The following is an 18,134-nucleotide window of genomic DNA, read 5'->3' on the forward strand; positions in this document are numbered from 1 at the left end:
GGTGTAATTTACCTTTTTTTTATTTTTAAAAAATTTAATATTATAATTAAAAAAATTTAAAATTATTTCCTCCATCGCCAATCATTCACTGTCGGTTTACGGTCATCATCATTGACATCATCAGAATCTTCATCTTGTCATTGTGACCAAAACTCAGTCTTACACCTACTGTAAAACTGTGCCGATCACTGTGGAAATTATCGTGAAGGGTCATCGGCTTTTTAGGTTTTCCTTTGCTATTTTTGTCGATTTCGATGGGTCTAGCTGTTTGTGTGTTACATGATCGCCACCATTGATTTTCTTGTCCTGTTTTAAATAAAATCTAGTTGGTAATAACCCTTTGTTGTCGGATGTGGGGATAGGAGGGAAAGGAGATAACAAGGGGGTTTGATTTTTTATTTTTTTTATTAAAAAATCATATTTAATTTTTCAAAAAAAAATAAAATAAAAATATATCAATAGACATCTAGAAGTATAATGGAGAAAATGTTATACACTTATTTTTAACAAAAAAACTCTATAAACACCAAAAATCAATTTGGGATATAATTTACACACTTATTCTTGTATTAAGCACTTTTTTTATTTGAAAATCTGTCATACCACTAACTTCTGATCAAATTCTACTGTGAATTGTTGACCTAGCTGATTAAAAATATGAAAGATCTCTTTAGTCCTTTACATTTACAATTTTTATCTCTTTTGACCATTAAATGATTGTAAACATCAATGATTGAAAAGTGTATTGTTTAATTAGTGATCATTGGTGATTTGTTTTTGGAGATTAATGGTCAAATTAAAAATACTCCAAGTACATGAGGCTAAAAAAAGTTATTTTATCTGTCATGCTAGTGATAAACAGTGAAATTTAAAGTTTGTGATAGCCTAGAGAGCATAGGAATCAATATAAACAGTATATTCACATGTTGGATATGAATTATTTTGTTAAAAAAATAAATTTTTTAAATAAAAATAATATAAAGATTCATGTCATTTAAATTAATTGTTAAATGCAGGTTGTTCAAACATCAAAATAGAGTGTCCATTTCAACCTAAAGCTAAGAGGACGGTTAGAAGTAGTTTATTGCAACAATAAATATTAAAATCTTGAATTTTATTGTTAAAATCATACTTTGAAAATCCAAACAAGAAGCTGAAAACATAATGGTTTTTGAAATTATGAGTTTCGTTTCTTTCTTGAATATCATAATTCATCAGAAATATGGAGCACATAATTTTGTTTGGACTGGACAAAATAAACCATGAACAAAGAAGAAACTGGAACATAGGCAGTCCCTCCCCCTCATCATCTTCTCATTGAAAACATCACCTTCTTCTTCTTGTTTATTATTGATTGCTGCTAAATGATATTGATAGATATGTAAAACGTAAACAAGAGGGCAGGCCACTGTCTCTAGACCTCTTCCACAGCAGCGGCAGCAGAAGCAGCATTCACTTCTTTTTCTTCTTTATTTTTCTCCTTAACGACTTCGCCATGGATCTCGAAAGCCGATACTGGGAAAGTCCTGAAAAGGCCTGAAGGTGTCTTGAAAGTGATCTTCCCAGTGGGCGGATCGTCCACGTAGATATCACTCAGTGTGATCCACACCAACAGCTCCTTCGTCTTCACCCCTGTCAGCTTCTTGATCTTGTTCTTCTCCACCACCGCCGTCACCTCCGTCGCGTATGACACCAGCTTCCCGATCTTCTCGAACTTGTGGGTGATACTCTTCTTCTGTTTCAGCCACACGAACCCAGTGTCCTTCACGTACCCGCATTCTTCTATGTCTCTCAAAGGCAAGAGACCCCTCGGCATCCCTATTTCCTCCAGCAGAAATTTGGACTTCTCTTGGCACATCTCGTCCCCATGGTAAATCTCCGATGCGCTGGCTTTTATCTCTTCGGTCACGAGTGACATCTTCGCTTTCAAACTTTAGTCCACAAAGATGATTACTGTCAATGACGAGTGTACCGGGTCCTTATATAGTTGTCGAGCTATTTTTTCACCCTTCTGGTACCAAAATATTTCCATCATGCCAGTCTAGCAATGCTAAATGGCCAACTGCCTAAAATTGGCATGCATCGTCTGGTTATGGTTAGTCAACTCAAGCCTGGATTTGGGGTTTGGGTTTAGCCATAATGTTTAGTTGCTTAGGTGAACCAACAGCTGAGAGCAGGCTAAGATTCTGCCGAACTACCCCCCATGGATTGAATTTATGATGCAGTTGGGGGAATTTATTGCACAAATTTATGGGAGGATAAACAGGATGAGCGGTGGTGGGTGTTTGGAAGGGTTGCCAATGGGGATGTGCCATGTGTTCATAGGTAGCTGGCAATACATTTATTTCTGTACCATATCAAGCTGTACTCGATTAAGTTGTTTTCCACTGAGATATACCTTGTTTAAAATTTTACCGTCTTTATGAAACTTGCAAAATCATAGATGTTGGAGCTTTATTCGTAGAATTGCAAGATTAGGAGAAAACTTGCCACTGTCATATGTAATGATCAATTCCAATATTTTTATCGTCATTATTAATAGTTATACAACAACAACAAAACTCTATTCCCATATGCAATAGGATAAGGGAGAGGTAGGGTAGTAGGGTGCCCCCAACGCCAGGTTGAGAGTAACTTCCGTGAAAGACCTCCGACAGTAATAAAGATAAAATGCAATGCATGTATAAATAAATAAATAAATACATAGTTGAAACAGTCTTCATATGCAATCTTCATATACTCGTCTGTAATGGAGGGTATATAATTAAACTTAGAAGTTGTTCCAATAGTAAAAAGAACTTTCTTCTCTCTAGAGTAAATTAAGTTTGAACAGCTTTATATGTACATAAATATGTGTGAATCTATTTATATACTATCTTCGGATCATATTTGAGTGATCATACAACATTTCACCTTTTTCCCCAGGGATCAATGCCACAACTCTTTGCCAAACAACTCTACAACTTGATGAATCACCAACAACAATATTGCCCAATTGTGCAAGAAAAATATATTAATGTTGTCAAGGCCTCCAAAAAGTTCATATAGGAGAACGCAATAAACAAAGTACAAGATAAAGAGAAACGTGTAGTGATGACAAAGAGATAATATATATTATAAGCAATGGTTATGGGATGACCCTCCCAATTTATTTTGTTTCATTCAAAACATTAGAATTTGAACCTTGACCTTGGTTACTTAAAAGATCTAATGTCCCATTCACTACACCAACTAATTGTTTATTGGAGGAGATTACTATTCTTCAATTCCTGATGGTTTGAAAAAGAGATTACCTTGCTTTTGTTACAGGTTCTAGTAGTTGGACAAAATCAATACAGGAGTGATCAAAATCAATTATGATGGTGCCTTTGATGCCACTCGTCAAACTTCTGTTGTTGGTGTTATTGCTAGAGATCATGATGGCAACGTTTTTTATTATCTAGCCCAACCATTCGTTGGTTGCTGTGAAGCTGGTCTTATTGAGATTCATGCTTTAATTGTTGCCATCCGTCTTTCTTGTGATCAAGGTTGGGAGTTTGTCCACTTTGAGACCGATTCGACTATTCTTGTGACTAAGATGACTAGGCAACTCAAGATATTTCCACTCTTTCTTTTTATCTTCAAGAGGTGCGTCGCCTTTTCCAAGCTCACCCTGATTTCCATATCTCATATGTTAGCCAAGATTGTAATATCATTGCTCATACTCTTGCCAATTGGGCTCTTAGAACTTGTGGTGCTCTTTTCTTTGAGTTTGTAATGCCCCAGATCCAGGGTTAGTAGTTTCGGGTAACCCGATTGGGCCTTAAGAGTAAGCTACAAGATCCATTTAAAATGTTTGGGGTTAGATTAGGCTTCCCATGAGTTGGGATTGAGCCCAACTAGAATTAACAAGGGTATTCTTAGGCTTTGACCAAGATTGGAGGGACCGGAATAGTAGTTTATAATGCTAAGATAATGATACAACAAAGTGCAAACATACATTATCGTATTCAAATAATAAAGTGGAAGCTTAGATAGTTTCGAGTGTCGAACCCACAGAGAGCATTATGCTAAAAGAGTTATAAAAATATATTTAAGTTGAAAAGGCTAAAAGCAAGCTTAATGGCTAAAGGTAAAATTCAATTCTAAAGATACCAGACAGTGTTGCAGCTTTAGTGAGAGCAATATGTCAATAATTGAATGGACTAGGAAGATACTTGGTTGCTTCTATTATGCTTATGTCTTGAACTAAATGTTCATGCATCTAACAATTATTAACATTATTTAAAGGATATAAATCAACTCTCATTGACTTAGTCAATTAAACTATTAACAATGCTAGATATTGGACAACATATATCTCACATGCTAACTTGCTTCTCAACAAACCAATGTCGGGCAAAGATAACATATCTATTAATGAATTTTATCTCTAAACATCATCAACAAATACCCATGAAGATAATTATATCTTTATAACTACCTTTAAAAGCGTATCAACACATAACATAATGTCAAAACACAAAACATAAGTAAAAGCATTCACAAATGGATAAGTTCATAACCCAACATATCATCCTCAGAAATTAAGTACAACTAAGTCTATTTGCTACTTCCCTATCTCTAATGACGAGAAAGAGTAGAAAAGGAATCCCCTTGACCGCCGATGCTAGTCGACAATGCTCTTAGGCTACTGCAGTGCTTCTCGACGAGGGACTTAAGTTATCATGAAGATCGAAAGTAGTGGACAAAAATTATTGGAGGTAGAAAATATGATGATTAAATGGTGTACAATACAACATCGTGGTTTATGCAACATCAGGAACAACATTGCCTTTAGTTGTGCCCTCATCACGTTGTTATGTGTCCAACCCTTCATTCGACAATGTACTCTTGATAGATAAAGGGGTGATATCAGTACAGTTTGTAAATATCTGACCAGAAGACAATAGAAGCACTTGTGCTTGTTTGCAAAATGAAGTGATTAGAGAAAGGAAAAATAAATACCTCGTAGTTTTCTGAGCACAAACATATAGTTCAGTAGATATGATTTTTCCAACATCAATATGACGTCCACCAAAATAAAATGCAGAAGTAAAACCCATCCTTAGTGATTGATAAATAGTGCATTGGGGGCATTAAACGAGTTCAAAGGAAAGTAAACCATACTCTCGCTAGTTTATTAAGACTTAACCTCTTCATGGTGCACACCTCGGTTGTTGATTTATCCCATGATTTACCAGGTAAACATACATCAATTCCAAATTGCTCCAACTCAGCAGTGGTGAGATCTTTTGACAAATGTTATGTGTTCACATTCAACATATTTTATGTCAAGTAGTGTGTTAATAGGCTTCACCCACCAATGCAACATTTTCTCATGGACAAAGGCTAAGGGTTTCTTCTCTTCTGTGAGGTTGTTATAAAACTCCCAAACAAGGTCTTGATTAATATCACCCGGATGTGTACAGAAGGCTTCCCAATGAAACATAGCCATGGTGTCGATGATATAATTAAAAGCTTGCAGGTCATCTACGAAAGATAAGTTGAAGCCTTGCTCATAACAAAACTCGTGATTAGAGAACTCTTTATTGTATATTTGTTGATGCTTGGCCTCTATGATTCTCATTGGGTTATCGATAAAAATGACCAATGGTTGAATATGGTGATCTTTTGGCGGAGGGGTCGGTGGTCGACGAGAACTCTTGGCAACAAACTTTTTCTTAGGTGCCACGATCAATGGATTTTGTGGAGGAAGAAAGATGAAAAATGAAAAGATGAAGAAATAAAAAATGCAGGCTTTTAGGGTTTTGGGAGTAACGACTGAAGTGTTAATCCGACCAGACATGAAGTCTGGATGATTAGAATGTCAAATGGAACCACTTAAGTGACTAACCATTTATTTGAAAACGTTTAACCATTTTAACATTTAAACATAATATTAACATCATAGAATAGTAGTACGAACACAAAAATATAAGTATTGAAAATATGGGGGAGCTCTCAAAATAGTCTCCAAAATATTCAATTACAAAAATAGAGTTTATGACTTAATTAAATGAATATCTAGGGTCTATGATAGTGCATGCCCTCTACAATATTCGAGACATACTCTTATGAAGGATCGAGTTTGAAATATGAAATCTGACGTCGAAAACACATTCCTTATGTTGAGCTTCACAAGCTCAGTGCCACAAAAATAATCATACTATACTATGTGCATCCAATACATGAGAATGCTACAAGTATGTTTATAAATATTTTTAGACATCAGTACAACAAACAAAGTAAACATCATAGTGTAGCTTGCGATCACTTAGCATCAAGGAACTAATACCCCTCTTTGCTTACTAGGAAACCTTAGGCGAGACCTGGTTCACACAACATCAGTGTCCCCTTTACTTCGAGTTGAGTCCAGGTCATATTGCATTGGAACTTACTTGAATAGTTTTCTCCTCTAGAGTACTCGGGATATGGCCGAGTCACTTAGCATCGACACTCAATCCAACTAGCCCTTCAAGCGCACATTACATGTTTAGATATATCTAGATAATCCTCAATCTACTACACAATTGTCATTCAAGTAACTCAGGTGTCCTCATCATTTCCTAAGTGTCAACCAAAGACACAAGTCTTATGGAATCTTACCTCATTAAGGCCTTATATCACCACACAATTATTAAAGTTTTCACTTGTATTCTTATTGTAAAGTTTCCCCTCTCGATAAAATCCTTACTTCGTTCCTCTATCTAAAACTAGTCTCATTACCCAATCAATCACGATGTTACCAATACTCCTCATTGGGTATCGATACTCATCTTTCCTATGGTATTGATGCTTCCTTAGGCATCAGTATCGGATTTACCTTCAATGTTTGAAAATTAGACTCGGTATCAATAGTCGTCTGGGAGTATCTATATTTACCCCCCTCAATATCGATACTCTCATGAGCACTGATACCAAAATTACTTTCGATGTTTTAAAAAATACCCCAGTATCGATACCCTTATGGGGGAGTATCGATACTCTACCCTTGATATCAATACTTCTTTGAGTACCGATACCAAAATTAGCTTCGATGTTTTTGATTAAGGCACTGAGTATCGATACTAGGCCTTGAGTATCGACACCACTTGAGCAGTATCGATACTCCTTGATGGGTTATCGATACTACTCTCACAATTCCTTTGAATTTTGCTCTCAATCGATGGGAAATATCGTTATTGTTCTAACAGTATCGATACCCTCGACCTAAAAACCCTATTTTTCTCGTTTAAAATCCTCTAATTCATTCCTAAAATTTCCCAAGGCCCCCAAATGATGTTTAAAGCTTATTTCATACTTAAGGAACATGAAAAATCATTACTTTAATATGAATAACTAAAAATCTTGTTTTCATAAATTTAAACCCCATGAGTGCACACAAGGCTCATACACTACAACAAGCAAAAAACTACACATGCTAACTTACAAGTAGTAAAATAAGGTTAGAAGTGTTACTTTACACCTAAAAGCTAGAAATAGCCCAAGATTCACCCAATCATCTTATTCTCCTTGATTACTTTAATATGAATAACTAAAAATCTTGTTTTCATAAATTTAAACCCCATGAGTGCACACAAAGGCTCATACAACTACAACAAGCAAAAAACTACACATGCTAACTTACAAGTAGTAAAATAAGGTTAGAAGTGTTACTTTACACCTAAAAGCTAGAGAAATAGCCCAAGATTCACCCAATCATCTTATTCTCCTTGTCCTTCCTCTTTGAGCTTTCACCTACTTCTCTTACTAGAATAATCAAGAAAATGCATTATTAACTCATCTAGGAGCTTAAGAAGGTTGTACGTATACCTTATAATTCTCAAAAATGGATTGGGAGCACTAAAGAATCCTAAAACCCAAAACCTCTCTTAAACCCCCATTTTCCATCGCTATGGCCAAACCTTAAGAAATCTGAGTGAGAAATTAAGCTCTAGTAGTGGAGATTACCTTTCTTACATCCTTGGATTTAGTTAGAAATCATTTCCTACAATGTTGTCACTTTTGCATAAGATAGAGAAGAGACGATGACAAATTTTTGAAGAGAGAAAGAAGACAAAGATAGAGAGGATGATTCCAACGTGGATGACACAAACCAACTAAATGAGAATCTACCTTTACAAAACTTTTGGGGTAAATAGAATCTTTAGTCTTTTCTATTATAAACCTAATTCAAAATACATTTTTTTCATAATGGGCTTAATCCAAGCCCAACTAAACAATTCTTTGACAATGGCTCATAAGCTTCTTGGGTTTGCTAAATTTTATCTAGAGTTAGCCTGAACTCCTAACTCGAGAATTGGGGCGTTACATGAAGGGAAGGTGAAAAGAGTAAAGTAAATGAGCTTTTAGGGTTATTAAATGTTGCATATGGAAGAGATAAAAAGTAAAATTTTTATTGGAAATTTTAAATGAGTGGAATAGATAAGGATGGAAATTTTAAATAAATGATGGTGATTGGAGGAGGTCGAAAATGATGTTATAATAGGAAGAAACTGGGAAACAACTCATTTACCTTCTTACCGCTTAAAAAAATTACCCCTTCAGTTGTCCAATACTGCCGACAATGTGTGCAACATTTGATACACAAAGTCATAAAGATTGTTGGGAAACAAATTTAGAAGAAAAACAAGGAAGTATCAATAAGAACTGTAGCAAAGACCTATACAAAAAACAATAAAATTTTAAAACAATTGTACTAAATAAAACTAAAGTAATGTAAAAAAATGACTTATCAAATATTATAAGAGATTAATAATGAGAATGTTCACTTAGTGTGATAGAAGAAATATGAAGGCTTTGTTATTGGCAATAAGGCTTCAAACATTGCCCATTAACTTTGAATGTACTTCCATCCACCAAATTGTTTATCAGTACAACACCACAAGGAAAAACTTAAAGGACTTCAAATGAACTAGACCATCTAGATTTAAGCTTTCCAAGAAATAGCTTTAGACTAGAGTTGAATAACAAGACATGCTATCAAACATTAATTTGCCTTGGCAAAATATGTTTGTCATGCTATTTTTTACTCTTATCTTTGTAAATCATAACACTCTCATAAGCATTGTTCCAAAGCACTTCTAATTCACTGATGTCCATTATCTTTTTCTCCTTAGCAACATCCAAATCAAAAGTTTATCTGCTTAAAAGCCCACATGACTTTATGCTCTAACTCCACGGGTAATAGCAAGCTTTTCCATACACGAGGCATTAATAAGACATGCCTAGCAGAGTTTTATACGTTGTCCTATAAGCCCATAATGCCTCCTCAAGACGTAGGGACTATTCCTTTAGTAAATGATTGACAATCTTTTCAAGATTTTTTTATCTCACGATTAGAAAGTATGGTATCTTGTAGTAATTCGATGTTTTACTTCACAACGATTCAATGCTCTATCCACTTGTTTTTCAATGAACAGAGAACCTTTATCACTGATAAATGTATGGGGTAATGGACATGGTCCCATGAAATCTAAACCCCAGAGATCAAATAGTTCAATCTCTAAAATATGTTACATTGGCATTTCGTTGTGACAAGAAATGCCACCAATTTGTTGGCATCGATTACATTGCTTGACAAAATCATTGGTATCATTGAACAGTGATGACCAATCGTAACCACATTATAGGACCTTTACTGTAGTCAACATTCCTCCAAAAAGACTACCATAAGGTATACTATAACAATGATACAAAATGCTTTGCTGTTAACTTTTAAGGAAACATCTTCTTAGAATTTGATCATTGCATTGCTTGAAAAGGTACAGATCCTCCCAATGATATGTATAAATTTCATCTTGATTGTTTCAAAATATTTCAATACTTCACAATCAACCATAAATTTCCTATTTTTCTCCAGCAATGAGCATAATGATTTGGCAATATGGGATAAAACTTTGATGAATCTTCAATAAAAGCCAATATGTCCTAAGAAACTTCAAAATGATTTCACATTAATAGGAGGTGGCAGCTTCTCAATAACTTCCAGTTTAGCCTTGTCTACTTCAGTGCCGCAGTTGGAGATAAAATGGTCGAGCATTATACCCTCAGTCACCATAAAGTGGCATTTCTCCTAATTCAAACCAAATTGGTTTCTTCACATCGCTTCAGTAAAGCAGCTAAATGAGTGAGGCAATGATCAAAGTCTTGCCCAAAAATAGAAAAATCATCCATGAATACCTCCAAGTAGTCTTCAACCATATTACATAATATTACCATCATACATCGCTGGAATGTTACTGGAGCATTGCACAAACCAAATGACATTTATCGAAAAGCAAATATTCCATATGGATAGGTGAAAATAGTTTTCTCCTAATTAGGGACTATATATATTTAGTTATACACTATACCCATCTAAAAAATAATAGAAAGTTTTATCGGTAATACGATCCATTATTTGATCTATAAATGGAAACAAAATGTGATATTTCCTTGTAGCCTTATTAAGCTTTATATATTCCATATATATTCTCCAACCAGTAGTGGTCCTTGTTAGTACTAACTCATTCTTGTCATTCGTCACCATAATAATGTCATATTTCTTTGGAACACGTTGTACAGGGCTTACCTAATTATTGTCATGATTAGGTATATAACTCTAGCATCTAGCCATTTAATGATGTCTTTTCGAACAAATTCTTTCATGATCAGATTTAACCTTTTTATTGTTCAATGGAGATACTATTGGGGTCATCCAACAATATTTTATGTATATAGAAAGCTAGATTGATTCCTTTAATAACCACAATGCTCCAAGCAATTGCTTGCTTGTGCTGCTTCAGAACAACGAGCAGCTTGGCTTCCTACGACGCTTTAAGTTTTGCTGTAACAATTGCTGGCAATGTTTCTTTGTCTCCAAGGTATGCATACTTCAATTTTCACACAAAGGATTCAATTATAATATGTGTGGCTCTTCAATTTAGGTTTTAAGATCATGAATATGTCAATCAAGAAATTCCAATGATTCAAAGTATTACATATATTTGTCTTCAGCCTCTTCATTCGCATTTATCTCTTCAATCATCGCAAAATTTTTGGTAGCATTGTTCATGTTGTGGCATTCATTTTAATACTTTTATGAGAACATATCAATAATTTTAATCGAATAGCATTAAGCACTTTCATCAATATAAGAAACATTATTCAAGACATTACAAGTAATGTGTTCATCATTCAAACGTATAATAAGTTTCTTTTTTCAACATTGATCAACACTCGGCCAAGGCCAAAAAAGGTCGACCAAGTATGATGAAAACTTCATTTTTAGTTTCACAATCCAAAATTATAAAATGTTTTGGAAAAATAAACTTATCCACTAGGATAATGTCACTAGGATGCACGATGGATTGATCAGCAAGTTGCAATGTGAAAGTAGTGAATATTGCTTCTCCACTCCCAAATTTCTTAAAAATTGACAATGACATTAGGTTAATGTTGGAACCTAAGTCACATAATGCTTTTCCTAAACATTATTCACCAATAATGGAAGGAATAGTAAAACTTCTTAGATCTTTGAGTTTTGGTGGCAATAAACTTGTAACCATAACACTACATCCTTCGATAAGTGCGACAGTTTTAAATTCTCCAAATCTTCTCTTCTTAGAAAGAAATTCTTTCATAAAATTGATGTAATTTAGGTTTTTCTCCAAGGCATCAATCAATGGGATGTTGATGGCTAGTTGCTTGAGCGCCTCAATAAATGCTTGATATTATTGGCCTTTTTTTGTTTTCTTGAATCTTTGAGGAAACGATAGAGAATATCTTTATTTATTTGCATAGGCATTTGAGGTGGAACTACATTCAAAAGTGTGGTCAACATTGATGCTAGAAATGGTCCAAAATTGCTACATTATCTAGTCTCTCTTACTGTAACATCAACAGTAGGCGTTTTGAGATCCACTCCCATGCTCTTGCCCTTATGTTGCTTCTCATCATCCGTCTTCTTAGGTTCCTCAACAAGCTTGCCAATGTTGAGGCCACTTTGGGTTATAATGTCCTAACAATGCTCATTGCAATTAATCTTCCCTTGTTGCTTTGGATTTTTAGTGTCACTAAGTAGTGTTCCTTGATGTTTACTACTCAAGGCATTTTCCAATTGGCCAACTTGATTCTCTCTAGAGCCTTTAATGATGCTGATTAACTTGAAAATATTTTCCTTCATTAATGCTTCAAGATATGTAAGATTGGTAGCTTATTGATGTAACTGAAGCTGGGGCATTTGTTGCTAATTGTAATGTTGCTAATATGGATTGACAACATTTTGACTCCTCCAAGATAAATTGGGATGGTTGCGATATTTTTCATTATAAGTGTTGCCACATGAATTATCATTCCTATTGTAGTTCCTCACATAGTAGACAGACTTAAGATTTTGGGGGCATTCCTCATAGTTGTGATCATCAATAAACACAAGAGAGAAGATCTGTTGTCTTTACTTCGTACTTACATCTCAGCTTTTGTAACTTCTTCACCATGTTCATCAATGTTGTGATTTGTGAAACCATGATATTCAAATCATCAATACCTACTATTGCAGTATTGCATTGGCTAAACATGTTTCTCAGATTGGGGTAATGATAATCATTTTTAGTTATTCTTTCTAGATTATTATAAGCCTTATTATACTTCTTATCCATCAATGCTCCATTGACAGAAGCATCTACTCCATATGTATTTGCATATTCATATCATTATAAAATATCTCCATTTGCATCCAATGTGGGAATCCATGCATTGAACATTTCTGCAAGCAAATCTTGGAATCTCTCCCATGCTCATACGAATTCTCATCTTATAGTTGCTTAAAATATGTAAAATCATTTTGCAGATCTGCATTCATATTCGGAGGATTGAATTACATCAAGAATTGTTATGCTAACTTACTCCAAGATGCTATAGCACCAGATGGCAAGGAATTCAACCATGCTCTGGCTTTATCTTGTAGCGAATAAGGAAAATTTTTTTAGCTTTAGTGCTTTTTCAGGGACTTATTGCTCAACAAAAGAATTACACACCTCAAAAAATGCTTGAAGATACACTCAAAGATCTTTAGTGAATGAATCACTATATTGTCCCACATATTGTAACATTTGAACATTACCAGTTTCAGCTCAAAATTTGCAGCATGAATGGCTGGTCACACAATGGCAAGATGTAAATCATCTAGCGTTGGTATAATGTCCTCCCATAAGACGACTGCGATCATCCATATTGTAAAATTACTGCTCAACTGCATTGTCAACCTGTAATTCTTCATTATAAACATGTGGTAATGGCGGTAAAGCTTTATTACCTCTACCTTATCCAACCATATTTTCTTGATTACGATTAGCTTATCTTCGAAGGCTACAAAATGTTCTTTTAATTTCAAGATCAAGTGGTTCAAGTTCGTTGTCGCTATGGGTCATAAACCAACAAAACTAGTGAATAAAATAGGTACCTACAAAAAAAGTAAGTAATTAAAAGAAATAATTCTTATGCAAAACCAATGCTCCCCAACAACAATGTCAAAAACTTGATGCTAAGATAATGTTACAGCAAAGTGCAAGCATACAATATCGTATTCAAGTAATAAAGTGGAAGCTTAGATAGCTTCGAGTGCCGAACCCACAGAGAGCATTATGCTAAAAGATTTATGAAAATATATTTATTTGGAAAAGGCTAAAAGAAGCTTAATGTCTAAAGGTAAAATTCAATTATAAAGATACCAAGCAGTGCTGCAGCATTAGCGAGAGCAATATGTCAAGAATTGAATGAAATAGGAATATATTTGGTTGTTCTATTATGCTTATGTATTGAACTAAATGTTCATACATCTAACAATGATTAACATTACTTAAAGGATATAAATAAACTCTCATTGACTTAATCAATTAAACTATTAACAATGTTATATATTGAGCAACACATATCTCACATGCTAACTTGCTTCTCAGTAAACCAATGTTGGGAAAAAATAACTTATCTATTAATGGATTTTATCTCATCATCAACAAATATCCATGAAGATAATTATATCTCTATAACTACCTTTAAGAGTGGATCAACACATAACATAAGTAAAAGCATCCACGAACAACTAAGTTCATAACCCAATATATCATCCTCAGAAATTAAGTACAACCAAGTCTAATTGCTACTTTCCTATCTCTAAATAAGAGAAAGAGTAGAAAATGAATCTCCTTGACCGCTGATGCTAGTCAACAATGCTCTCAGGCTGCTACAGCGCTCCTCGGCGAGGGACTCAAGTTATCATGAAGATCAGATAGTGGAGAAAAATAATTGGAGGAAGAAAGTCTGATGATGAAATGTTACAAACATCTCTCCAATTTATAGGCTAAAGAGTACGTCTTCAACCAATGGGTTTTCTCTACGTTTCAGATGATTTTTGATCATTTGACAGCTGCCCCTTCCATCTGTCTATTCCAGAAGATTCACTTAACCGTATAGTGAGTCATCAATAGTTGCTGCCTCTACACAACATTACCTACAACTTCAAGCAATTCTACAATATCAGAGTATCATTTTCCAACAATAAGGTCAAAACCAGCCCAAAACACCTCACAAACTCCCATGATGCAAATAATGCAAAAAATATGTACAAATGATCCTAATATGCTCCTAATAATGCTAAAGTTCAAACTTACCCTAGGTAAAAAGGATCATAAAATATAACTCTTTTGGAGAGTTATTATTTTATGATGCTAGAATAATGTTATAATATTTAATGTAAGTACACATATTGTATCAAATAATAAAAGTGATAGCTTTCGATAGCTACGAGTGTCGAATCCTACGAAGAGCAAGCATTTTAACTAGAGTTAAATTATCAATTAAAAATATGTTGGTAATTAAGAGACTAGATAGCAAAATATAGAAATCAGAATATCAAAGACCAGACAGTGCTACAACATTATGAAAAATTATCAAATAGATTAGGATAATAAGTGGCATTTTTTAAGGCAATCATGTAATAAATCCTATTCTCATGTGTCTAGTACTAATTAAAAACATTAGAGTAACATAAATCAACTATCATTAATTAGATTAATCAAATTATTAACAAAGTTAGACGATTAACATCATGCTTCTCAACATAAAAGATCACTTCTAAGCAAAACCAATGCTGACAAAATCACAAGAAGTATCAACATTATCTATTTATAAATAATATTAATACATCATGTTTGAAGTTACTAATATTTCTAACAGTAGCTTTAAAGAGTAGAAATACATGATTATAGCATTAAAACATAAATCGCAAAAAAAAAAACTTAAAATCCAAATATCATCCACAACATATATAAAATCCCAGTTCTACTTGCTATTCCCTTATCTCAAGTAAATAGAAAGCTTAGAACGATGATCTCTTTGACTGTTGATGCTGCTTGACGAAGCTTTCTAAATGCTACAACACTCCCTAGTGAGGGACTTAGGCTACCATGGCTTGAGAAAGATAAAATGTGAAGATCTTTTTTGAGGTGAAGAATGGAATGAATTTTTGGCTCAATAAGAACTCCTATTTGTAGCCTAGAGGAGTGGACCTTTATCAAATTAGATTCATCCATGTTGTAGGTTATTCCATCCTTTTGACAGTTTCCCTTGCTAACTGTCCCATCCAGAATGTTCCCATAACCACCTGGTGACTCTTCGATTACTGTAGCATCCATTCAGTATATTCTGTATGCTTCAACCAATGCTGCAACATCAATGTAACAATTTTCAACAATAAATTCTAAATCAGCCCAAAGTAACATACTTAATTTTCATGATAGAAAAAATATGTAAGATTATATCAAATATGATCCTAAGATGCTCCTAAGGATGCTAAAATACAAACTAAACCTAGTTATAAAGAAATCAAATGATAACTCTTTTGGAGAGTTTTCAGTTTACCCGTAAAGTTTTATAAAGGATGATTGGTTTTAATGAGAGAAATGTAATTTGTTTACCCACTCCATCTTTTCCTCTTATTTTTAGCTCTCCTTGTCCCTTACTCTATCTTCTCCGTTCTCATAAATCATTCTCTTTCAACTTTTGTGAAAATGTGGAGACTTTTAGTTTTTCAATCACATTTTAGAATTTCTAAGGTAAAAAACAAAATCTCTACCTTCCAAGCTTCATATATGCTTTCTAGTATGAATTTTTGTCATGAGAATGCCTAACTAGGGGTTTAAGGTGAGTTTTTGGTTTTGAGTTTCTTTAGTAATCATGATCCCTTTTTAGAGGTTCAAAATCATATTCCTAATCTTTTTGAGTCTCTAGATGAGTTAGAAACTCATTTTCCTTGACCTTGATTAGTGAAAGAAGTGGGAGAAAGCTTTAAGGCTAAAAGAAAAGAGAAATTTCCCCTTGGTTTATTTGAGAGAGTTTCCAGCAACTAGGAAACTAAGGTAACACATTTACAACTCTTTCATACCATTTGTGAGTCATTAGAATGCATCTACCTAGAGAGCCTTGTGTTGAAAAGCATAACTGAGCTTTCATGGTATATTCAATTAATTGGTGTTTTATCATGTTTAATGACCTATTATGATCATTTATTTTATATATAAAGCATTAAGAATGTTTAGGAATCTCAATAAGGTTTTAGGGTTGTTTTGGGAGTCAAATTCATGCTTAAATAGGGTAGTTTAGGGTTCAAGTATTGGTACTAGAAGAACAATACCTATATTGTTCGTTAGATAACATAAGATATAGAGAGTTTAAGAAGAGGAGTATCAATACTCAACCAAGGAGTATCGATACCGTTATGTTAGTTTTGATACTCACAAGGTAGTATCGATACCAAGCAAACTTAGAAATTCCATTAAGCTATTTTGGTATCGATACTCATGGGAGTATCGATACTGAGGATAGAGTATTGATACTTGATGTTGTGTAAGTGCTATAGCTTAAGTGAAAAATATACATCAATGCCAAGTAATAAGTGGTGGCTCAAAGAGCTACGAGTATCGTATCCACATGGAGCAAAGTTTTCTTCATTAGAGTCTTGGCTTTAAGGAAATTATGGGTATGTAAAAGAAGTTATTTAAGTGAAATAAAAATTAAAATCAAAATATGAGAAACCATGTCATGCTACATCACCATAGAGAGCGTTAAGTTAGTTATCGAATCGTATGGAACGTTATTATGAAAATAATAATTTAAATAAACAAAGTACACTACTTCTATACAATTAGAAATGATTAAAACCCTTTGAACTACTTTGATAAACTTTTATTAATTAAAGGATTGAAAGAATTAACAAAGCTAAACAATTGGTTATATGATTTTCAACATACACATTGCTACTCAACAATACCAATGCTATCAAAAGTGCACAACAAATCAATCAACTCTATTTCTAGAAAATTAATCAAAATACCATACGTTTAATTACTACTATTTCTAGTAGTAATCATAAAGCAAATAAAACATAACAATAGAAGCAAAACAAAACATAAAGTAATCAATCCAAAATATAACCATAAAGTTTTGAAAACATCCAAAGTCACTCCCTCTCTCAAACAGTAGTAAGCTTCAGATGGTGATATTTTGACTGCCGATGCTACTCAACGAACTCTCCTTATGTTGCATAGTCCCTGGAATAGGGCTTAAGCTTCCATGGCATATGATAGAATAATGTGGAATTTTTATTTTCTAAAATGTTTTTCCAATTTCTCCTTTAGGTTGCAAAGTACTCCCATTTATAGTTTTAAGGAAATTTTCATCCTTTAATGGAATGCTTTCACGTTTCAGGTGGTTTTCAGCCCATTGACAGCTGTCCAAGCCAATTGTCCCATTCCAAAAAGTTCTCATAACTGTTTGGTGATTCATCGGCTGCTGCAACATCCACTCAACATCTCCTACAATACTACAACATCAGTGTAACAATTTTATATTAATAAAATTCAAATTCAACCCTATACAACCAACTAAATTCTCAATATGCAAAATATGTAAAATTAAACAAATATGCTCCTAAAAATACTCAAGTTCAAATTAAACTTAAGTGAAAAAAACTACTAAAGATAACTCTTTTGGAGAGTCATCACTCCCCCAAACCTAGATGTTTGCTTGCCCTCAAGCAAAAATACATGAAATGCACGAACAATAATGTCACATAA

At 33.9% G+C, this 18,134-nt stretch overlaps 1 protein-coding gene across 1 annotated transcript; it reads right to left on the reverse strand.

Annotated features, from left to right (window-relative positions):
- Positions 1-1,347: 1,347 nt before the first annotated feature.
- LOC120193693 lies at positions 1,348-17,941 on the reverse strand. Its single transcript, XM_039196133.1, has 2 exons — positions 17,930-17,941; positions 1,348-1,923 (listed from the first exon to the last, which is right to left on the reverse strand). The coding sequence occupies exon 2, from the start codon at positions 1,916-1,918 to the stop codon at positions 1,415-1,417; it is 504 nt and encodes a 167-aa protein (XP_039052064.1). The 5' UTR covers positions 1,919-1,923; positions 17,930-17,941; the 3' UTR covers positions 1,348-1,414.
- Between the last annotated feature and the right edge of the window lie 193 nt (positions 17,942-18,134).

Source organism: Hibiscus syriacus, unplaced genomic scaffold (genome assembly GCF_006381635.1).
Source record: "Hibiscus syriacus cultivar Baekdansim isolate YM2019G1 unplaced genomic scaffold, ASM638163v2 tig00004355_pilon, whole genome shotgun sequence".
In the NCBI taxonomy this organism is placed as follows: domain Eukaryota; kingdom Viridiplantae; phylum Streptophyta; class Magnoliopsida; order Malvales; family Malvaceae; genus Hibiscus; species Hibiscus syriacus.